We start from the raw sequence: 24,326 nt of genomic DNA, 5'->3' as shown, positions 1-24,326 counted from the left end.
AGTTGTTAAGTGTGGTGCAGATAAACTTTATGTTGGTTGAAAATATATAAAACTCACCCTTGTAAAGCTTTATGAATTTGTCCGCACTTTTCCTTCAACACTGCAAAAATACCTAGATGAAAAAAATACGTTTGAGAGTCTATTTGAAACTTATGATAGTACTAACCTAAAAATATTTTTGAAGACCCAGATCAAGTTCATCAATTTAAAATGCTACAAATCCTTCTACATACTAACAGAGCCAAGAACCCATACTCCCCTGAAGGCCCAAGCTTTGTCTCTGGTGCGTGCTAACTGGCCCCTTCTCACCTCAGTATCCCACTTTCAACAAACCTGGAATGATGCTTTCAAGAACAATCAATGCCTCTTGTTCTCATCAAGATCCTAATCTGGCTAAGAATCAAAGGGTACAAATTTATTGCTTATTTCTTTATCCTAAACAATTTGGTAAAAAATCAACTATAGTAAAGTAATTTTTACCATCTTTTCTTGATATTTTCCTTTTTTATTCAAGGAAAATCCCAAAACTAAAGTATCTGATCAGAAGGTAGGCGTGCCAGGCCATCTGAGAAGCAAGCATATGAATGAGCAGAGACACACATTTTCTGGTTCTCTGAATTAGTATCAGTGATGAAGATTCAGAAATACTGTACCGGGTAGGGCCTGCTGCTCCCTTTCCGTTTTAAGCTTTGCAAAGGTGGCACTGTCATAGCCAAAGGCCACATTTTAAATTCTTAGTAGACTTTTAATTTTTCCCACTGAGTAAGTTCTTTGCTGGTAAACCCGGCTTGGCCTCAGTACCAACTGATGATTCAAAGGCTAAAGGTGAAAACTCACAATATTTATAAAATTGCACAGATAAAAAAGCAGCATGCTTCAGCCGATTTCTCAAAAAACTATTAACCAAATAAAGACTGGCTTATTTACACCAATGGAACGTTTAGGCCCAGAACTGGCTGAGAGCCCCTCCTCCTCCCAGCATCTCCACCCACTATCTGAGCTAGCCTTGCTTTGGCTCTGGCTCTGGCCCCAAGCACAGGAGAAAAGCTCTGACCCCAAGTCTTTGGGGCAGGAATAGCTTCTTCACTGCCATTCTTCCTATGAATGCTATATAATGTAACTGCAAACCAGTTTTGTCTGGCAAATAATTTCTCCAGTAAGTAAATCAGTAACACAACTAACGTAACCTGAAATCTCTTTGATTCCTTGGGTTTTTAAAGGGTTATACCTGGATTCTCTTCCATGATGTTGAGGGCCTCAATTGCTGCAGCAGCTAACAGGGGAGGTAACGAAGCTGAAAAGCAGTATCCCTGGCCGGAAAGTCGCTGAGAAGAAACAAATGAAGACATATACACATTCTCTGTCCTTTCTAGGTAAACATTTGAAAGGCACCAGTTCTCTAGAACAACTACTGAACAGTGTGTACATGTGGTGAGGGGGGTAAGATCCAGCCATAAATAAACATTATACGTGTAACAGAAACAAGACTTTCTGTTAAATGAGAGATCATTTCTAAATAGAAATATTTTGAGTGATTCTTTAAAAATTGACATTTAAATAAAAATTGTGTGATAAACTAAGTAAAATTTCGTATTTCAAAGTTATATTTTGAGGTGACCAATGGAGAAATTAGTTTCAGTTTTAGCTCCTGTTTTTAAAAAGAACCCACCTGATGGTCAATTACAAAAGACCTGCCACAGCAGAAACCTCCAATAGAAGCAAGTGCATTCTCCATGTTGGCACTGATAAGATCAATATCATCAATCTGCCGGAAAAGGAGGAGTGACAGTTATTCCACAGTTTAAAGAAAAAAAAGGCCAACTTCAAGCCTAGAGACAAAATTTAACAGCATTAAACTGTCTGTTAATATCTGGATTCAAACTACCTATCTACATGAAAATAAAAAATAAACCATATAACATCTATCGCTGAATGAACTGTAGTCTCATGGCCCATCTCTGAAACTGTCTCATTTTATACATTTTTACCATTTCATTATACATGACAAATTAACTCACAGCAAAGACAAATAAATTATAAGAAAATAAAACCCAAAGCTGTTCAATATTAAAAGTAGTCACAGGTACAAAATAAGACTATTTCCTCGCTAAAACAGTGGTCTAGCTGGCCTTCCTCATGGGATGCACTGAGATAAATAAAAAGTCTATCGAAGTTTTGAGCACTTTATTCTTGTATTCAGTTTGCCTCTCAGCATTTCATAAGTCAATTTATCCAAACGTCATGGCGATGGAATCTTTGACCAACTGGACAGCAGAAGAACCTAATGTGCTCTAATGACCTAATGGGCTTTGAGTCCTACATCTTTCTGACCACTCAGAACTCCTTCGGTCCTCATCTTTGGGTCCAGCCCTCAGCACCAAGTTCCATTCTGGGCACACAGTAGGCATTCAATCATTACTTACTGATGGCCATGTTAATGGATTGTCAGAACACAGCTAGTGTTTTCCTTAGTGTTTCATAGATCCAGCAGAGTTTTGAGAAACTCTGCACTCCTGCCCTTTTTAAAAAGCATGTTTAAACCTTTCATTATGAAAAATTTCAAGCCTGAACAAAGTAGAACAGAACAAAGAATCCCCATCACCCAGATTCAAACATTATCAACTCAAGGACAACCTTGCTTCACCTATATCCCCTACCACCTTCATCATTTCTTTGTAGTGAGTCCCAGACTTCATGGGGTTTCATCTATAAACATTTCACTGTGTATTTCTAAAAGATAAAAACTCTCTCAAAACATAATCACAAAACTAGTATCATACTTAAGACATTAACAATTTTTAAATGTTAAATTTAAATTTGATGTTAAATATATTCAAATATTCAGTGTTCAGATATCTCTGATTGTCTCACCAAATTTTCTTTTAACAGCATTTGTTTGAATCAGGATCCAAATAAAGCCCGTACATTCTGCTCTCTACTCTCAGGCGCTTGTGAGTATTTCCTCACAGTATTTCCCAAAGTGACAACTGCTAGAAGCATTCACAAAACTACAACAGTGAAGTTCAAGTTTTTTCCTCCATAAAAATTTTCATGCCTTAAAAAAGGCTGTAGTGTACTGCTAAATCTGCTTGAATTACACTTCCATTTATCTTTCCATTTATTCCATTTACCTCCTCGGTGCATGTAACTGCTGAATGTCAGTCTGCCTTGGAGGAGGTGCTTCCATCCAACCTCCCGGGATATTCACTCTGCTTTACATTTTTCTCTGGGACTATATGGTTAGCGGGATGTCGATAATGTAAGGCAATTTTACGTTTTATAGTTCAACTCTGTAACACAGGTTGCACAGCTCTTATGCGCATGTTTTGGAGAAAAAGCTTTCTGTAACTCTTCCCATGGTGGTTGGTAAGACAGCTGTTCAAGACTGGCTGACTTCCTCTGCCCTGAGGCTCCAGGAGCAAAACCCACTAGGCACTGCGGGCAGTCTGGGTCCATTTCCCTCAGAAAAGGAAACATGACACCTCATTCTGTTTGGGACTTTAAGAGGTTTTGCTGAATGCATGCCAGTGGTGTTTCTGACACACACACACACATGCACACACACACGCACGCACGCGTAACTGTATCTACCTCCCACAAACACATTATATAGAATACAGATTTTTAAATACCAGAAACAGTATCCTTTCTCTGCTGTCATGAATACTTCTGAAAAGACTACTCAGGAAATTCCTAATGATTTTAAGAAATAATTGGAAGGCAAAATTTAACCATTTCTAGAGAAGAGACACTAAAAGTCTATTCGAATGAAACTTTGCAAACAGAGCACAAACCATGACTACCCACTCCGAGTTTATAAGTGCAGAAGGAAGATGGGGTTCCCTGGTCTGGCTGACTAGACTCATCCTGGGCTCACTGAGGTGACAGACACCAAAGTTTCGTGACCCTTCAAACTGATAAGGAACACTGTCTTGTGCCTATAAAAATATAGGCCTAGCAGAATGGAACTACATGTCTCCTATAAGAGGGGAAACGTTCTTAAAAAAGGGGAACTTACATTGATTCCATAGTGTTCAGTGACTCCTCGGCCATGCTCTCCTAGAACTCCAAATGAAAGGCTTTCCTCCAGGAAGATTCTTGCTTTGTATTTGTATTTTAACTTAACCTAAGTGTTATATAAACGTTAAAATACTAATGATTAGCACCATATAGAACATATTATGAAGAAAAAAATTAAGATTAAAAAGTATGTACAGCTGACTCTCAATACTTGTGAATTCTATATGTGCAAATTCATCTACTTATTAAAACTTATTTGCAACCTCCATATCAATACTTTTTTCCTGTCATCACGGATATGTGCATGTGCAGAGCAGTGAAGAATTTGAATTACCTGACACGTGTTTTCCCAGGTGAGGGTGAACAGGCGACTGTTTCAGCTCTGATCCTGTGAACAACTACCCTTTTCATGGCCTATTTACTGCCACTTTTTTGGACTTCTGTGCTTTTTGTTGGTGATTTTGCTATTTAGAGTCGCCCCCAAGTGTCATGCTAAAGTGCCGTCTATTACTCCTAGTGCTGTGATGTCCCTTATGGAGAAAATTTGTGTGTTAGAGAAGCTTTGTTCAGGCATGAGTTGTAGTGCAATGAATCAACAGACATTAAATAAGACACCTTTAAACAAAAATACACATAAAGCAAGTTTTGTGTCAACTGGTTGATGAAAATGTTGTAACCAGAGGCTCAGAGGAACCTAACCCTATTATTTGCCCCAGCAGCAATAGTTTAGTATTTCTTATTCCAGTGTTCATGGCAACTTTATAGAATATAAGTAGGGTGAATGATGAGAATCAATTGTCCTTTAGATGGTCTAAAATGATTCACTTAACAAAAGACAGCACAATACTGATTTTTTTTTTTTTTTTTGAGACAGAGTCTTGCTCTGCCACCCAGGCTAGAGTGCAGTGGCAGGATCATGGCTCACTGCAGCCTTGACCTCCTGGGCTCAAGTGATGCTCCTACCTCCGCCACCCAAAGTGTTGGGATTAAAGGTGTGAGCCACCATGCCCAGCTTCAGTGCTTATCTACACTTGAGCTGTTCCTACACTTCATCTTTAGTTTCGTAACTGTCCATCAGCACTGCTTCATTACTGTAGCCCTATAATATACGTCCTAGTCTCTTCTGGTTCACTACCTCCCTCCCATTATTCTATCAACCATTGACACTCTTACAAAAACAAAAAGAAGAAAACAAATACATCTCTTCTATTGATACTTAAAATATATTTAGATTTCCTCAGAAATAGTGAAAACATTTAAAAATAACATATGGAACCCTTATTTTGAATCCTTATTCAATTAATAGACTCCTAGATTAAAATCTCAATGGCCGAATGCAATGGTGGTTCAACATGGAAAAATCAAATATGTATTACATACACATTAGAAGAATGTAGGGGGAAAAACCCCACATGATCATCCCAATAAATGCAGAAAAAAAATTTGACAAAATCCAACAACCTCTCATGATAAAACACTCAATAAATTAAAAATGGGAAGGAATTTCCTCAACCTGATAAAAGGTTATTATAAAAAACTCACAGCTACCATCATACTCAATGGTAGAAGACTGAAAGCTTTCCTTATAAGATCAGGAACAAGACAAAGATGCTCATTTTCGCCACCTGTAGTCAACACTGTAGTCGAGGTCCTAGCCAGGGCAATCAGGCAAGAAAGATAAAAGGCATCCAAATTGAAAAGAAACAAGTAAAATTATCTCTATTCACAGATGGTGTAATCTTATACATAGAATAAGATCCACAAAAGTATTATTTGAGCTAATAAATTCAGCAGAAGTTACATTATGCAAAAGCAATACACAAATATCTGTTGTATTTCTATAAATAGCAGTAAACAATCTAAAAAGGAAATTAAGGAAACAATTCCATTTATAGTAGAATAAAAAAATCAAATACTTAGTGATAAATTTAACCAAAGAGGTGCAGGACGTATATACTAAAAATCACAAAACATTGCTGAAGGAAATATCTAAATAGATGGAAAAATCCCAAGTTCATGGACTGGAAGACTTAATATCATTAAGATGGTAATACTTCCCAATGTGACTACATATTCAATGCAATCCCCACCAAAATCCCAACAATACTTTTTACAGAAATGGAAAAGCTAATCCTAAAATTCAAATGGAATTTCAAGAGACCCCAAATAGCTAAAATAATTTTGAAAAAGAACAAAGTTGAACTCACATGTTCTGATTTCAAAACTCACTACAAAGCTACAATAATTGACACAGTGTGGTACTGGCATAGGACAGATATATAGAAGAATGAAACAGAATAGAGTCTAGAAATAAACCCATACATCTATGGTCAATTAATTTCAACAAGGGTGCCAAGACCAGTCAATGGGGAAACATTCAACAAATGATGCAGGCAAAACTGGATAACCACTTGTGAAAGAATAAAATTGGACCTCTTCATCAACGCATACGCAAAAATGAACTCAAATGAACTACAGACCTAAATGTAAGACTGAAAACTATAAACTCTTAGGGGGAAACATAGCAATAAATCTTGATAATTTTGGATTAAACAAAGATTATTATTATTATTTTTTTTTTTTTGAGACAGAGTCTCGCTCTGTTGCCCAGGCTGGAGTGCACTGGCGTGATCTCGGCTCACTGCAACCTCCACATCCCGGGTTCAAGCAATTCTCCTGCCTCAGCCTCCCGAGTAGCTGGGATTACAGGCGTGTACCACCACACCCGGCTAATTTTTTTGTATTTTTAGTAGAGACGGGGTTTTACCATGTTGGCCAGGCTGGTCTCGAACTCCTGACCTCAAATGATTCACCTGCCTCGGCCTCCCAAAGTGCTGGGATTACAGGCCTGAGCCACCATGCCCGGCCAGATTAAACAAAGATTTTAAAATAAAACACAAAAGCACAAGCAACAACAAAACACATAAACTGGACATCATCAAAAATTTTAAAAACTGTGTGTCAAAGGACAGCATCAAATAAATGAAACAAACCCCCACAAAATAGGAGAAAATATTTGCAAATCATGTATCTGATAAACATCTAGTATCCAGAATATACAAGGAATTCTTTTAAAAACAAAAAAACAACCCAATTTAAAAAATGGGCAAAGCACCTGAATAGATATGTCTCCAAAGGTATGCGCATGGCCAAACAAACAAACAAACAAAAAAACAAGAAAAGAGGCTCAGCATCATTAGCCATTTGGGGGAAACAGGATCAAAACCACAGTGAGATACTACCTCATGCTCACTAGGGTGGCTAAAACAAACCAACAAAAAACCCCGGAAAATATAAGTGCTGACAAAGATGTAGAGAAACTGTAACCCTGGTATATAGCTGATGGGAATGTAAAATGGTGCAATCGCTGTTGAAAACAGTATGTCAGTTCCTTATTAAGTTAAACACAGAATTACCATATAATCCAGCAATTACCCTGCTAGATATATACATAAAAGAACTGAAAACAGGAATTCAAACAAATACCTGTACACAAATGTTCACAACAGCACTATTTGCAATAGCAAAAAGGTAGAAAGAACCCAAATATCCATCTGTGGATGAACATATAAAACAAAACGTGGTATTATCCATGCAATGGACTATAACTCAGCATTAAAAAGGTATGAAATACTGACACATGGTATACAATGTTAATGAACTTTAAAAACATCAAGTGAATGAAGCCAGAAAGAAAAGGTCATATATTATATGATGCCATTTATAGGAAATAACCAGAAAAGGTAAATCCATAGAGACAGAAAGCAGATTGGTAGTTGCTGGGAGCTAGAGGGAGAAGAAAATGGGGAGTGACTGTTTAATGGGTTTGAGGTCTTCTTCGTGAGTCATGAAAAGGTTTTTGACCAAGAGTTGATGGTTGCACACATGGTAAATGTAATAAATGTCACTGTCCTGTACAATTTAAATTGGTTAGTTTTGTGTTATGTGAATTTCACCTCAATAAAGGAAATCTCAATGGTCATGGTTTCTAAAAACAGTTATGCTGCTTTCACTATTAAAAAGCTAAGTTTTGGCCATGTGTCGTGGCTCACGCCTGTAATCTCAGCACTTTGGGAGGCCAAGGAGGGCGGATCACCTGAGGTTGGGAGTTCAAGACCAGCCTGACCAACATGAAGAAACCTTGTCTCTACTAAAAATACAAAATTAGCCGGGCATGGTGGCACATGCTTGTAATCCCAGCTACCTGGGAGGCTGAGGCAGGAGAATCACTTGAACCCAGGAGCCAGAGGTTGCGGTGAGCCGAGATCGTGCCATTGCACTCCAGCCTGGGCAACATAAGTGAAACTCCATCTCAAACAAAAAGCAAAACACAAAAAACCAAAAAAGCAAGCTATGCTTTCATTCATATGCAATTCTACAAAAGGTAAAACTAATCTACAGGAATAGAAAGTAGATTAATGGCTGTCTGGGGCCAACATGGGTACTCACTACCAAGAGGCATCAGGAAGCTTTCTGGATAAAGTTTTCTTTCTGGATAAACATTGTCTTACATAAAAATGTTCCGTATCTTGACTGTGGTGGTGGATGGCTGCGGTGATACAGATGTATATACATCTGTCAAAACTTATCAAACTTTACCCTTAAAGTAGGTGTATTTTATACGTTGATTTCACCTAAATAAAGCTGGATCTTAAAAGCTACGTATGGCCGACTCAGTGGCTCATGCCTGTAATCCCAGCATTTTGGGAGGCCCAGGCGGGCAGATCACGAGGTCAAGAGATTGAGACCATCCTAGCCGACATGGTGAAACCCCGTCTCTACTAAAAATACAAAAATTAGCTGGGGGTGGCTGCGCACGCCTATAGTTCCAGCTACTCGGGAGGCTGAGGCAGGAGAACTGCTTGAACCTGGGGGAGGAGGTTGCAGTGAGCCAAGATGGTGCCACTGCACTCCAGCCTGACGACAGGGCAAGACTGTCTTGGTGGGGAGAAAAAAAAAAAGCTAAAGCTAAGTTTTGGCCAGGTGTGGTGGCTCATACCTGTAATACCAGCACTTTGGCAGGCTGAGGCAGGAGGATCGCTTGAGCCCAAGAGTTTGAGAACAGCCTGGGTAACGCAGTGAGACCCCTACTCCACAAAAAAGGGAAAAATCAGCCAGGTGTGGTGGCATGTGCCTGTAGTCCCAGCTAACTCAGAAAGCTAAGGTGGAAGTATCACTTGAGCCCAGGAGGGTAAGGCTGCAGTGAGCTGTGTTCACACCACTGCACTCCAGCCTGGGCAACAGAGCAGTCTTGATTACTCTTTGAAGGCCAGCACTGGCATTCAGTGTTGTTCTTCTTCCCTGATCTGAGCAAAATATGCTTATGAGGCCTAATGCGCAAAGCAACGCAGACGTTATACACTAAAAGCGGTCATAAACAAAAGGCACATCTGTCAAATAGTCCAAATATTAAAATTACGGCTGAACATGGTTGCTTACCAATTCTGGAAGAGGACAAATAGTTCCAGTATTCATATACAATCCTTCTACTACAATGAAACGCCGAGTTACACGAGCCTTGCGAGGATTCTTTAAAAGAGAAAAAGCAGACGTCTTACATTTCAGTAACTCTAAAGACAAGATCTGTTACATATTCCCCAGCACTTTCACCTTACAAGATTTATTCCTAAAAAAATATTCTGAATGAATTGAAAGCTCAGTGTTTGTGATGGGTTATTTTGAGATGAACAACAGTACTATCTTCTCTCAGACGTTTTTCAGCTCACAGCATTAGCTAGGTGACCCGCCACACACACAAACTAATTAGGCCCTCTGAGAATATTAAAACACAAACAAAACCCTCCAAACCTCCAACTGGGAAGGGGCCTAAGGGACTTTCTAAAGAAATGGGAATGTTTTACATCATAATGGGGCTGACATTCCTGGGTTACTGGGTATAATCACTGGTCAAAATTGTATGGCTGCATTCATGTGATTCAATGTCTGTCAATTTTACCCAAAACAACTATAATGAAGGTCATCATCATGAAGATGGGGTGAGGAACAGATGGCACAAGAATGATGTAATGCTGATAACAAAGCTGGGAGAAGGGTACAGGGGGCTTCACTATACCACGGTTTCCTTCTTATATGTTGGCATTTTTCCATAACAAAAAGTTAAAAAACTCAAACTGTTTTCCTTCACCTCCCAAAAAAAGGGGCAACCCTGTTCCCTCCTCACTCCCCACTGATGTATTATCGGATCAAGTAAAATTTGACTATGAGCTTGTCCAATGATGTTCCCAGGTGGTGGGGTAGAGAGGTCTCCTTTTCTTTTTTTTGAGACGGAGTCTCACTGTCACCCAGGTGGGAGTGCAGTGGTGCCATCTCTGCTCGCTGCAACCTCCGCCTCCAGGGTTCAAGCAATTCTCTGCCTCAGCCTCCCGAGTAGCTGGGATTACAGGCACCCGCCACCACGCTCAGCTGATTTTTGTATTTTTAGTAGAGATGGGGTTTCACCATGTTGGCCAGGCTGGTCTTGAACTCCTGACCTCTTGATTACTGACCTCGGCCTCTCAAACTGCTGGGATTACAGCTTTGAGCCACCACGCCCGGCAGAGATCTTTTCAAAAAACACACACCTTCACACACTCTGCTCAGAGCAAGTCACTAATAAATCTCCCACATGTATTAAACTGTACATGGTTCAGGTGTGTGGGACTGCAAAAAATACTGAGATCCACAGATAGAGTTTGCCATTACCTTCTTACTCAGAGATCTCTTGCCTCTAAGTTTCTGCTCCAATGGACAATTAGAAATGATCAGAATTAGAAAGTATCAGAGCAATGCTTTAAGGGGTATTTTACAACCCACAGCAGTAGCACTAAAAAAAAAAGTTTGTTGAGGAATAAAAAGTATATATCACTGATGTTGCTCAATCATCTTTACTCTGTCAACTCACAACTGAAAGCTGGGGAGCTAGCAATATGTTAGAAGTGATAGATGAAGAGATGCCACCCTAATTTCTACACAGGGCATGCTACCTCTGCCTGTCTTTAAGGAAAAACATTTTCTTAGATTTAAAAATATTCAATGTAGGATTCTTGGGAAATGGAAAAGTACAAAAAACAATTAAATAAATCAGCTAATCATACCACATGGTGATAATTTTTGTCTTTCTTGTATAAACATATAAATTACTTTGTTCAGAATCAGGATTTTACTGTAGTTTTAGGACCTGATTTTAAAAACATTATGCTGTGAGCATTTCTAAATTATTTCAGATTACATGATTTTAATGGAGACGTTCTGCCTGTGAGTATACCATAAACTACTTATTTCCCTAATGTTGGATTTAGTTGTTTCCTTCATTTGCTTTTTCATATCACAATATGACTATCCTTCAAAATGTGACATCATTTCTCGTAAGTTTTTAAAGACAGCACCACAGGAATGGGTCAAAGGGCATGGAATTACTTGGATCCTGGAATGTATCTGCCCATTTGCCTTCCAGAAAGGCAGTGCCAATTTAAACTCTTTCCAGTGTCATAGGAACACTCTTTGTCTCACCACATCTGTGTTAGCACTGACTATTACTATTAAAAACATGCCCTAATTTAACAGGCAAAACTCCTAGCCTAATCTCCTTAATTATTAGTGAGGCCAGGCTATTTTTCACTTGTTCATAGTTATGTGTATTCCTTTTATGAACTACTGTTCATATCCACTGACCATTATGGGAACCCTGTAGGAAAGGGGATAAAAAACAATTCATGAACCACAGCGCTTGGGAAATGGACAAAGAAAACATTCAAAGTGTTAACGACCAGATTATTTATGTGAAAATGAAACTGAAAATGAATATTTCTAAAAACCAAAATGTAGAGTTACTTAGAAAGCCTGCTCTCAGCAAGAAAAATATAAAATAGTAAAAAAGTAAAAATTATAAAGTAGAAATAAGTTTCAAGATATTTAATTTTACTTCTTGTTGCTCATTTAAAAAAAAAGTTCTATGGCTTACAGATCTTGTAGAAAAAGAGCACATACAAAACTTGAATCTGATGTTTTCCAAATTTATACAATACTAGGCAAAACAAATGGCAGCAGACTGCAGTTCTAGTACTGAAAACAGACTAGCTTTCTATTACTGCATCATCATAAGAAACATCTTTTTATACTTTGTAAAAGAAATTAATCAGTGGAATGGGCTGTTTTTAGATTTTGCCTATAGATTTTTCTAAATTGTGTAAATGTGAAACGTTAGCCTAGAGCAGAGTTAGTATAAAATGGCAAGATCATGCATATTCATCATGAGAATGTGTATATTCATGAAGTGATGCACTTAGGCTGACACCTAAACAAAGATGACAGAATCCTAAATGAATAATGCAAATATTTGGAAAATTGAAAATTAACACAAAATACACAAAATTAAGAAATGTGATGAGCATTTTTATCATTTATTCTAGTTATGAATGAGTTGCACTGGCAAAGTCCACTTGAAACTGTGTCTGAGATGAAGACACACATCATGGTGTCCTGCTCAGAACCACAGACCTGAGCTACTTTACTTACCCATGTCATCAGGGGAAAATAAATTGTAATTTTAACAATGATGCTCTGAACACACTTCCTCTGTTTCACCCTAATCAGAACACCAAGGAGCTACTTCCAAACCACCACCACCTGGGTTATGTTAGGTTCTTGAGAGGAAACAGCTGAAAACAGGGCTGCAAGCTGGAAGGAGACCATGTTAGGGGCAGTCATTTCCCACAGGCAGTAGCTGCTCAGAGCAGGATACAGGTGGGGTGGGGAGAAAGGGCTTCACTTTGTTCATATATTAATATAATAAGCTTGCTGCCATTCTTTCCTCATGTAATTGATACATGATTTATTCTGGTATGAATAAGCCTATTCTGAATTCACTAGGTACATGTCATTAAAGGCCTTGTAAGTTTTGGTGTCATTATGCCCAGCTATGAGTAGACATCTCCCTGCCTCACTAAGCACATGCTGTTTTTCAGCCTCTCTTGATCTCTCAGAAAGCTGCTTGGATTACCTCCCTCCAATTTGCTATATGTAATTACGGCAATGACAAGGCAATTACAATCAGACTTGGCTCTCCAACACCAAGTACATTTAATAAGCAGGAACACCTTAATATCCAAATGTGATCCACAGGCAAGTTTTCATGACAAATTACCATTTCATATATAATTTAGCTGGTTAGAAAGTACAAAAGAACTGTATAATTTTCTTCAAAAGAATCATACCTTTTGATCTTCGATCTCTTGTTCTTTTAGTAGTCGCTCGAGGTCAGCCATGTCATTATGCTTAAATAACTTAATGTCACTACGGGATGCCTGTAATCCTTTCTGAATAGCAAAGCAGGCAGCTCTATCTCTGCAAGGAAAAGAGATCCACCAAATTGGGTTTAAAGGGTCTTGTCAACATTCTCAAAAAGGAATGCTTGTTTTTGTAAGCTGACCAATCACTGATTGTTAACATGAGCATAGCAAATAAATAAAACATGTTTGAATATTTATACATCATTGTTTGCTCTTCATCCATGAGTCCTTTTCACATAACTACCATATTTAATCTATTCCAAGAAGCACACTTTCACTATATATTAATCTCTCTGAAATTAGCATGCATCTTACTATGGATGACATATCAGTTTATTCACATACTTTTCTCTTTCTAAGAAACATAAAATACTGGTGTGCCTCACCATCAGTGGCATCTCTGATATGACTGACACATTACTCTGCCATTATTTTGCCCTGAGAAGTAATACTGGCAGCCCAGCTAGACAGAAAACTTTTAGACAATGACTATTCTACTGTAGCCAAACACCACAGAAAAAAAAGAGGGGTACCCAGCCCCATCTATGTCAGCAAAGGCTGAGAAGGGAACTTAGACTTTGACCCTCGAGAGGCTGTAACAAGGCGACACCACTCCTAGGGTGTTGTCAGGGAAGGCCAAGTAGGAAGCTGAGCCTTTTATTCATATCAGTTGGTAACAAGTGGACCCCCTCCACCCCCACTGTGGTGTCAGCAAAGAACACATGGAGAGCCCTAACTTCCACCTGCACTTGGGAGTAGTGGGCACCCTCCCCATCTCCTCCTGGGCAGTGTCACAGGAGGGCGAGTGGAGAGTCAGGACTATTAGCATCACCCAGCAGCAACAAAGAAACCCCCAACGATGTCAATGGAGGCCGAGTAGGGCCCCTGAATTGTTCCTCCTCCTGGCAGTATGAGGCAGCAGTCCCCTAGCCCCTTCCCCTGTTGGAATCATGTCAGAGAAAGCCAAATAAAAGAGATGGCTTAAACTAGACATGGACTACAGCAGCACAATATGAAAGTGTCTAGGTTTCCATCAAATATCCCTTATATCAAGAACCAGAAGATATCAAGTAGAATGAAACAACAAATGCCAATAGTGAGATGACAGAGATATCAAGATTATCTTACAACAATTTTAGAGCAGCCACGATAAAAATATTTTAATGAGCCACCATGAAGACACCTGAAGCAAATGAAATAATAAAAAGCCTCAGTGATGAAATGGAAGATACAAAGAAGAGTCCTACGGAGATATCAGAACTGAAAAACTAAATTACTAAAATAAGAAGCTTAGTGGATGGGCTCAGCAGCAGAATGGAGGCAGAGGAAGGATCAGTGAACTGAGACAAGCAATAGAAATTATTCACTGACAGCCGGGCGCAGTGGCCCATGCCTGTAATCCCAGCACTTTGGGAGGCCAAGGCGGGTGGATCACGAGGTCAGGAGATCGAGACCATCCTGGCTAACATGGTGAAACCCCATCTCTACTTAAAAAAAAAAAAAAAAATTAGCTCGGCGTGGTAGTGGGTGCCTGTAGTCCGGGTTACTCGGGAGGCTGAGGCAGGAGAATGGTGTGAACCCGAGAGGCGAAGCTTGCAGTGAGTCAAGATCGCGCCACTGCATTCCAGCCTGGGTGACAGAGCGAGACTCTGTCTCAAAAAAAAAAAAAAAAAAAAAGAAAGAAAAAAAATCATTCACTGAGCACAACAGAAAGAAAATAGACTAGAAAGAAATGAACAGAGTCTCAGGGACCCATGGGATTATAATAAAAGACGTAACATTTGTGTCATTGGAATTCCAGAAGAAGAGAAAGAGGTGGGGAGCTAAAAAAGTATTCAAATAAATAATGGCTAAAAACTTCCCAAATTTGTCAAGTGGTTTAAATCTACAGATTAAAGAAGCTGAGCAAAATCCACACAGACTAATGCAAACAAATAGTTGCCAAGGCACATCATAGATGACTTCTGAAAACAAATGACAAAAAAAATCTTGAAAGCAGCCAGAGAAAAATGACACCTTATACATAGAGAAAAACAATTTGAATGATGGGAGATTTTTCATCAGAAACCAGACACCAGAAAAAAAGCATCACAATGTGTTTCTAATGCTGAAAGAAAATAACTGTCAACCCAGAATCCTATAACCAGCAAAAATATCCTTTAGGAATGAAGGTGAAATCAAGACATTCTCAGTTAAGAAAAATGAAGAATATTTGTCACTAGCAGACCTACCCTAAAGAAATGGCCAAAGGAAGCCTTCTAAATAGGAAAAAAGCCATAAAAGAATACTGTTAGATATCAGGAAGGAGGAAGGAGCACAGTAAGTAAAAAATATGGGCAAATACACTAGGCTTTTTTTCTCCTCTGGAGTTTTCTAAATTATTTTGGACAGTTAAAGCAAAAATTAAAACACTGATGTGGTTCTCACTGTATGTACAGGAAATATTTAAAACAATTATAATGTAAATGAGGCAAATAAAGGAATGTAAAGGAAGGTAAAAGTTTCTACACTTGAATTGGTACAATGATGACACCAGTAGTCTATTATAACATATGTGTAATGTAACACTCAGAGTAATGACTAAAAAAAGCTATACAAAGAAAAAGTAAATTCTAAAAACATGTTCAATTAGCCCACAGAAAGGCAGAAAAGAGAAAATAGAGAAACACAAAGTAGAGTGAACAAACAAGAAACAAAAAGCAAAATGGCAGACTTTGTTTTAACAGACTTAAACTCTACTATATCAATAATTACATTAAATGTAAATGTACAAATACATGATTTAAAGACAGGCAGGTAGAATAAATTAAATAACATGACCCAACTATATGCTGTCTGTAAGAAACTCACTACAAATATAATAATATAGGTAGTAAAAAATACAGATTTATACACACAACTATGTAATATAAAAAATAATAAAAAGGGTATCTGACAAAGTAAACTTTGGAAGAAAGAAAATTATCAGAGTGTTTGCTTTGGCAGCACATACACAAAAAGTGGAAAATTATCAGAGACAGAGAAGAACATTATGAAACGCTAAAAGGGTCAATTCATCAAGAAAACTTAGTAATCCTAAATATGAACTAAACAAAAAAGCTAAATTTGAGATGCAACCACTGATAAAACTGACAGAAATAGACAAACCCACAATTACAGCTGGAAACTTCATTATCCTTCAACAACTGATAGAAGAACTAGACAGAAAATCACCAAGATAGAAGAACGCAAAAACACCATCAACCAAAAAGACTTGACATTTATAGAACACTCCACCAAACAGCAGCAGAATACACATTTTTTAAGTGCCCATGTAAGATATTCCAAAATAGACTGCCGTATTTAGCCATAAACCAAACTACAACAAATTTAAAGTCCCCAAACACCTGAAAAGTAAACAATACACTTCTAAATAATCCATAGGTCAAAGGGAAAGTGTAAGCTGGGCATAGTGGTGTGTTTTTGCAGTCCCAACTACCCAGGAGGCTGAAGCAAAAGAATCCATTGAGCCCAGGAGTTCAAGGCCAACCAGAGCAAAATAGTGACACCCTATTTCTTAAAACAAAACAAAAATGAACTAAATACAAATGAAAACACAACACATCAAAATTTGTGAGACACAACTAAAGTAGTGTTGAGAGGGCAATTCATAGCACTAAATGAACATTCAAGAAAAGAGGAAAAGTTTCAAATTAATAATTTAAGCTCTTACCTCCAAATCAAGAAAAAGAACAAAATAAACCAAACGTGAGCAGAAGGCAGGAAATAATAGGAGAAATCAATCAATGGAACTGACAATAAAAATACAATAGAGAAAAAACAATGAAACAAAGAGCTGATTCTTTCAAAAGATCAATAAAATTGACAGACCTCTAACAAGACTGACAAAGAAAACAGGAGAAAAGGCACAAATTACCAATACCAGGAGTGAAACAAGGTATATAACTGTGGACTCTGCAGACATCAGAATAATACGGGAATACCATGAACAGCACCACACATGTACATATGACAACTTTTAAGAAATGGACCAATTCCTTGAAAAACACAAACTACCTCAATTCACTCAATATGACAGATAATTTGAATAGCCTGATAACTACTAAGGAAACTGAATTCAGAATTAACATACTTGCAAAAAAGGAATCTCTCCAGGCCCAGATGGTTTCATGGGAGAATTCTACCAAACAATTAAATAATTAAAAGTAATTCTATACAAATAGCTCCACAAAATAGAAGATAGAACGCTTCCCAATTGATTCTGTGAAGTGTTATTCTGCTACCAAAACCAAAGTAAGTATCAAAAAAAGTGTATTATAGGACAATCTCCCTCATGAACACAGATTCAAAATCCTTAACAAAAGACTGGCAAATCGAATTTAGCTTTTTATAAAAAAAAAAAATTATACCCCATAACCAAGTGGTATTTATTTCAGGTATGCAAGGCTGGTTCAATATTTGAAAATAAATCAATGTTATCCACCACATTAACAGACTAAAAAAGAAAAATCACATGATCATATCAACCAATACAGAAAAAGTAGTTGACCAACCGAATTCACATTGATTTGCAATGAAAATGCTCAGAAAAAAAAGATGAGGTGCAGGAAAGGGAATGTAATAAAGAGCATCTGTAAGAAATCTGCACGTAACATTATACTTATTGGTGAAAGAGTAAACGCTTTCTAATATCAGGAATAGGGCAAGAATGTCTTCTCTTACTACTTTTAACACAGTCCTTGGAAGTTCTTGCCAGTGCAATAAGGCAATAAAAGGGAATAAAAAGTAAGTAGATTAGAAAATAAATAAAACTATTTACAGATGACATGACGACTGTCTACATGGAAAATCCTAAGCAATCTAGAAAAACAGTTCCTAGAGCTAATTAAGTGAGTTTGGCAAGGTTGCAGGATACAAGCTCAGCACACAAAAAATCCATTTCATTTCTATATTTTAGCAATGAATACGTGGACATCAAAATTTGTATTTGCAAACCACATATCTGATAAAGAACTATGATCTAGAATGTATAAAGAACTCTCAAAACTCATTAGTATAAAAACAAATCATACAACTAGAAAATGGACATGAAAAGACATTTCACTGAAGAGATGGCAAATATGCACATGAATGGATGTTCAACATCATTAGCCATCAGAAAAATATAAATTTTTCTATACACCTATCAGACTGGCTAAAAAAGTAGTGACAACACCAAATGCTTCTGAAGATGTGGAGAACCTTGATCATTCATATCTTGCTGATGGGAACATAAAATGGTATAGACACTTTGGAAAATAGTTTAGGAGTTCCTTTAAAAACTATGCAATACTATAAACATAGCAACTGCATTCCTTGGCATGTATTCCACAGAAATAAAAACTTATGCTCACATAGCATGAACGTACATGAATGTTTAGAGCAGCTTTTTTTTTATAACAGCACAAAGTTGGCAACAACTCAGATGTCTTTAATAGGTAACTTCAATAACAGTGGTACCTTCACGCCATGGAGTAATACTCATCAATCAAAAGGAACCACCTCTGGATACAAGCAACAACTTGGATGAACCATCAGAGAATTACGCTAAATGAAAAAAGCCAACCCCAAAGTGTTGCCTACTGGATGATTCCATTTGTATGAAATTCTTAAAATAACAAAATTAACAAACAGAACAGATTAGTGGTTGCCAGGAGTTAAGGAGTGGGCAGGTGGGAGGAATGTAGATGTGGCAACATGAAGGATCCTTGTGGTGGCAGAAATGTTCTGCATCTTGACAATGACAAAGTCAATATCCTGGCTGTGAAACTGTTCATTTTGCAAGAGGTCCTCACTGGAAGAGACTTAGTAAAAAGTACAAAGGATTTCTATATTATTTCTTACAAGTGCTTTTGAATCTACAATTATCTGAATGTAAAAAGTTTAATTTTAAAAAGATCTGTGAAGCAGCATGAACACAGACTTAGTGGAGTGATAGGACAGACTTAAGTCCATGAATGACCACTGTGCTGAGCCCCACTATTGGCAAAGCATTAACACTGTTTACTGAAAGGAAGGAAATGAAGCATCAGACAGTGTCTATGCCTGACAAATTTATCAAAACCAATTTACCAAACACCATGTTTACCTCTAGCACTCCTACATTCAAACACATTTCAGGTAGAGTATTTAAAATTATGTAGCAGAATAAACAGGTTAGCAACTCACTGGAAATGGAAATTTTAAGACACTGGGCATAACACATGGAAGTGAATTTAGCCTGTTTCCTAGCAGTTAAAAAAAAAAGACAATGTAGTATTTATCAAAGGAAGCATAGGAGTTCACCAGTAACCATCAACTTTTTCTGGACTTTAAAAGAATTTATAGTGGGGTGCTTGTGTATAAAGTGACACTGAACGACACTGCAGCTGTCTGTAACTCTGCTTTTACTAAAAACCTAGAAACACTGTTTAAGTCAATGGCGCTTCAGTTAGTGATGAGTCTTTCACATTATTTTTTAAACTATTTGCCAAAAATTAATAAAAATATTCATTTTTATGGTCACATTAGTATACTACTTAGACCCAGGACACTTGCTGTAGTGCTCCTAGACTGCTGTAGGGCTATAGTGAGGAATGGGTCACATGTACTGCAGAAGCCCCAGGTAGAGTCAGCTCTGTAGTAATTATGATAGAAGGTTCTGTCGCTGCACAAGCGTTCCAACGGTGAGTGGTAAGCAAGAGGCCAGTGCAGGGCTTGAGGGATGCCAGGCTCTGCAACACAGTTATCTGGCCCCTATTCTGAGCTCCAGCTTCCTTTCATTCATTTACTAAACTACTGTTTATTGACCATTACTAAATGATAAATACTATTCTAAGTAATGGGCTCCCAACAAGAAACAGAAGCAAATAACCACACAGGTATAAAATTATAAACTGTTACAAGCTCTACAAAAGAAAAGTACAGTAAGTATGAAGCAAATGAGCAGAGCAGGGTGCGTGTGAGAGTGTGTGTGTGTCTGTGTGTGGGAGGGAGGCTTGAGAAGCAGGGTGACCTTGACAAGCAGTTTGAGTGCTCGTGTGAGCATGGATAAACAAGAACAATAAATTCTCTCTGGCTGTAAGATTTTGTCCACATGCAGCAGGGGTCTTGACCTGCTCTGAGAGGTGTGGGACGGCTTCCCTGCAGAGGTGACGTATGTGAAGGATGAGAAGGTTAAGTAGGAGAAGGGAGGAGGAACAGTGTTCTAGTCAGAACGAGCATGTGCGCAGGCCCCAAGGTGAGAGGACACTAGCATACAGGGCTGGCAAGGCTACAGCTTAAACACCTCAGGGAAAATGGTACAAAATAAGCCTGAAAAAGTGGTGCAGAGCTCACAAGATCATACAAAGGACTTGGGTCTTTATTTTAGGAACAACAGAAGCTCTAAATTGTATTAAATAAAATGTGACAAAGTAGGATTTACATTTTAAAAAGATTACTCTGGCTGTGATGTTAAAAAGGAAAAGAGGAGGCCAGGCGCAGTGGCTCACGCCTGTAATCCCAGGAGTTCAAGACCAGCCTGGCCAACATGGTGAAACCCCATCTCTACTAAAAATACAAAAAATTAGCTAGGTTTGGTGGTGGGTGCCTGTGGTCCTAGCTACTTGGGAGGCTGAGGTAAGAGAATTGCTTGAACCCGGGAGGCGGAGCTTGCTGTGAGCCAAGATCACTCCACTGCACTTCAGCCTGGGCGACAAGAGTGAAACTCCATCTCAAAATAAAAAAAAATTAAAAAATAAAAATAAAAAAAGGCCAGGTGCGGCGGCTCACGCCTGTAATCCTAGCACTTTGGGAGGCCGAGGCAGGTGGATCACCTGAGGTCAGGAGTTTGAGACCAGCCTGGCCAACACGGTAAAACCCTGTCTCTACTGAAAATACAAAAAATTAGCCAGGCATGGTGGCGCATGCCTGTAATCCCAGCTACTCGGGAGACTGAGGCAGGAGAATTGCTTGAACTTGGGAGGCGGAGGTTGCAGTGAGCCAAGATTGCGCCATTGCACTGCAGCCGTGGTGACAAAGTGAGACTCCATCTCACAAAAAAAAAAAAAAAAAAAAAAAAAAGAGAAGAGGAAATTAAAGTCAATTTGAGACTAAATTTTAGTCCACTCATAGGACGACAGGGCTTGGCTTGGGGCGGCAGATGCTTCTGACTGGTTTAACCAGCTGCCTGGGGCCTGCCAGCCCTTGCTTGGCTGTACCCTGCCCTTCACAGGAAACCTCGGTAGCATGCATTCAGCACAGGCACGCGAGTGTGAAGATCCACTTGTGGGTAGTCAAAGAAGTGTCCAAGTCACGGCTCCTCTATCCTTAATAAGGTAGGAAGCAAGATCAGCTGAGACCAGGTGACGGGGTGAATGGGTGATGAGACATGGAGAGACTTTGCCGGGCAGTCTGAGTGACAACGTGAGGTGGTGACCACAGACTAGGATACCACACAGCCACAGAGCTGCACAAAGAAGGCAGATAGCTGTCCTCATCTGGACATCAATAAATAATTACCATGGCAGATAAATGACTATAGACACCGTTAAGCATCTTTTAAGTGAAGGTTTCACAAATTTTGAAACCTTTGGTGAGGTGACTATTTCTTGAAAAACAAAAAGCAGCATTATTTTATGCAGATAACTTCTAATGAAGTATTTCTCTAAGACAGTCAGTATTATTTCAAAGGAACTGCTATTAGAAAACTAGGTAAAGTTTACTTACACAAAAACAATGTCCCCTCTTTTAGAGTAAGCAGGAATAGCACTGGCTATGGTGGCAAATCCATATGAGTATATAATGGCTTCTTCTGTCTTCATAAATTTTGCCAGGCGGTCTTCCAAATCCAAATGAACATCTATTTCAGTTAAAAAAGTTAAATGGTTAAACTGTCTTATAATTCTTTTTCTCTACTAAAGAACAAATAAAAGAACACAAGCAGTATAATTATCAATACTTTCACCTTATGGCCAAAATGGAATTGTTTTTAAATGATAGATTATACAAGATCTATTAAAATAATTCTAGGCTCATACAACTTCTAAAATACATGAACTAAATCAGCTACGCATCTATCTGCAAAATGTGTTACTGGGGCAGTTCCAACTTCTGGTTATGCTTTGATATCACTCTACTGTAAGACTTCAAGGCCTACCAAGTTTCCCTGCATTAACTGTCCTTGACCAAAACCATTGAGGTCTCACCAATGTTTGGTGTTAACTTATTAATGTCTGTTTGCATTGTAGCAAAAAGAACCCTGTATACTTTGCATCAAGAAGGTGACACTTACTAGAACTCCAGTAACCACTCCTCTAACAATCTGTGTCAGCATTTAGTAGTGGCACCTCCCATCACTTTCTGGGGCTGGGATTCTGTCTCAATTTCTTGTAAGTGTAATGAAGAATTCAAATTTATAGTACAAAAGGAAATATAGTCCTTTTATAGATGCACCGTAAGGAGGATGTTGACATAATAATAAGGATAAATTATAATTATTAGACTGACATGTTTTATTTTCCTCTTAAATCATGGCTCCTTACAGCCTTTTACCTCTCAGACTGAACCATGAGGCTTCATGCCCTCGGACGGAGGACCAGTGATGCTTAGAATAAATAGGCCACTGGCCAGCTTAGAATCTTAAAAACTTTAAAACAGCCTTAAAATGAGACATTATCAAGGAGGGAAAGGGATTTTTAAAAATTCCCTTAGCTCTTTTAACTATGGCAGGACCCAACCCTGGAGGACTAGATAACAGAGTTTCACCACAGGCCCTGTGTGGAGAGAGCTCGAAGAAGCCAGGCCCCTCCAGTCTTAGAGCGCTATGGGAGAAAGGAGGGAAATCAGAGGCCACAGAGTTGGATTTTGAGACCCAGGATGAGTGAGCCAGACTTCCTAAAGAACGTTACAAAACTGTTAAAATGAACTATTAATTCCATTCCTATCAAATAGTGATAAAATATGAGGCATGCTTCTTCCTATTTGTACGTTAACACAGTCAATATCATTTGATTTCCATTACCAATTGGTTATAGTTATTTTATAAAAAGGACACTTTTCATTACACCAACATTAAATAAACGTAGGACTTTACAACAACACACAGAGTTTAGAAGAACGTATCCCAGGTGATCTTCGAGTATAAGACCTCTGACACTACGATCACACGAAATCCAAGGCCGTGATTCCTTGTATCTGACAGCCGCCCTCTAGGAGAGATGCTATCAGAAAAGGTTTCAGGCAAAATCTAGCAAGAAAGAGGAAAACAGCCAAGTAGCTGAGCATGGGTTACTCTTGGGTATGTCTTCCTTCTCATCCTCATTACTGTTCTCTGAGCGCCATCCCTTTGCCACCTCTCACGTTCCCAGGTAGGAGGCCTCCTTCAAAGTATAATGGTGCTTCTAATTGAAAATATCTGCCACAAACCTTCACAGTTCAGCCAGAAGGACAACTCAGGCAACAGTGGTTTGCTTTCATTTGGTATCTCCATTTCAAAAAGAAAAACATGTTATGTATACAAACTATTTTTGCTAACCACAAAAGGGATTTTAAATCATTCTGTAGACTTCTTAGCTCTAAATGACTCTTTTCATCCATGAATGATGAGAATGTAAAACTGAGTATGACCCTGTTTCAGGACTTTAGAGTGAGTTACCCAGTTGATGAAAATCAGCATGTTAAAAAAAAAAAAAAAAAAAAAAAAGAAAATCAGCATGTTACAAATCTTCCCATCATTAGGTATACTCGTAACTGTTTATATACAGTTGCCATAAGTGGGAAGAAGAATCTCTCAACAATAAATCAATGACTTACTGGTTCTAGCATAGTCCCAAAAGTTCAAAAAGACTAGTCTTTTCCTTCTATCAGAAGACACTGGGTTTTAGCTGATGTCAGCCTTGCAAAGCAGGTTTTGTGACAGGTAAATATGGGTAACTGAAGAACTTGTTTCTCTTAATGCTCCTTCGTGCAACGAAGAAACTCTCAACCTAAGGGAGGAGAAGGCAGCAAGCAGGAAAACTA

The 24,326-nt window shown here is 38.5% G+C and overlaps 1 protein-coding gene across 5 annotated transcripts in view; it reads right to left on the bottom strand.

Annotated features, from left to right (window-relative positions):
* Positions 1–24,326, bottom strand: part of SPTLC1 (serine palmitoyltransferase long chain base subunit 1) — an 86,792-nt gene that overhangs the window by 14,089 nt on the left and 48,377 nt on the right. For 3 of the 5 annotated variants that reach the window (XR_010109126.1, XM_034967702.3, XM_034967699.3), the window contains exons 6-12: positions 22,035–22,167; positions 13,233–13,362; positions 9,460–9,549; positions 4,019–4,126; positions 1,670–1,765; positions 1,229–1,325; positions 58–112 (exon numbers count right to left, since the gene is read on the bottom strand). Coding sequence is in view for 3 of the 5 variants with exons in the window: in XM_034967702.3 (XP_034823593.1) it covers positions 58–112; positions 1,229–1,325; positions 1,670–1,765; positions 4,019–4,126; positions 9,460–9,549; positions 13,233–13,362; positions 22,035–22,167 (709 nt within the window). In the remaining 2 variants the exon portion in view is untranslated. Of the gene's footprint in view, positions 1–57; positions 113–1,228; positions 1,326–1,669; positions 1,766–4,018; positions 4,127–4,155; positions 6,697–8,888; positions 9,550–13,232; positions 13,363–22,034; positions 22,168–24,119; positions 24,141–24,326 lie in introns of those variants that run through there. The other 2 variants (XM_063594334.1, XR_010109127.1) reach the window with 2 other exon arrangements.

The sequence above is a fragment of the Pan paniscus genome, chromosome 11, assembly GCF_029289425.2.
Source record: "Pan paniscus chromosome 11, NHGRI_mPanPan1-v2.0_pri, whole genome shotgun sequence".
NCBI lineage: Eukaryota > Metazoa > Chordata > Mammalia > Primates > Hominidae > Pan > Pan paniscus.
The sequence above is the reverse complement of the archived record's forward strand: the minus strand, read 5'-3'. Positions and strand labels throughout refer to the sequence as shown.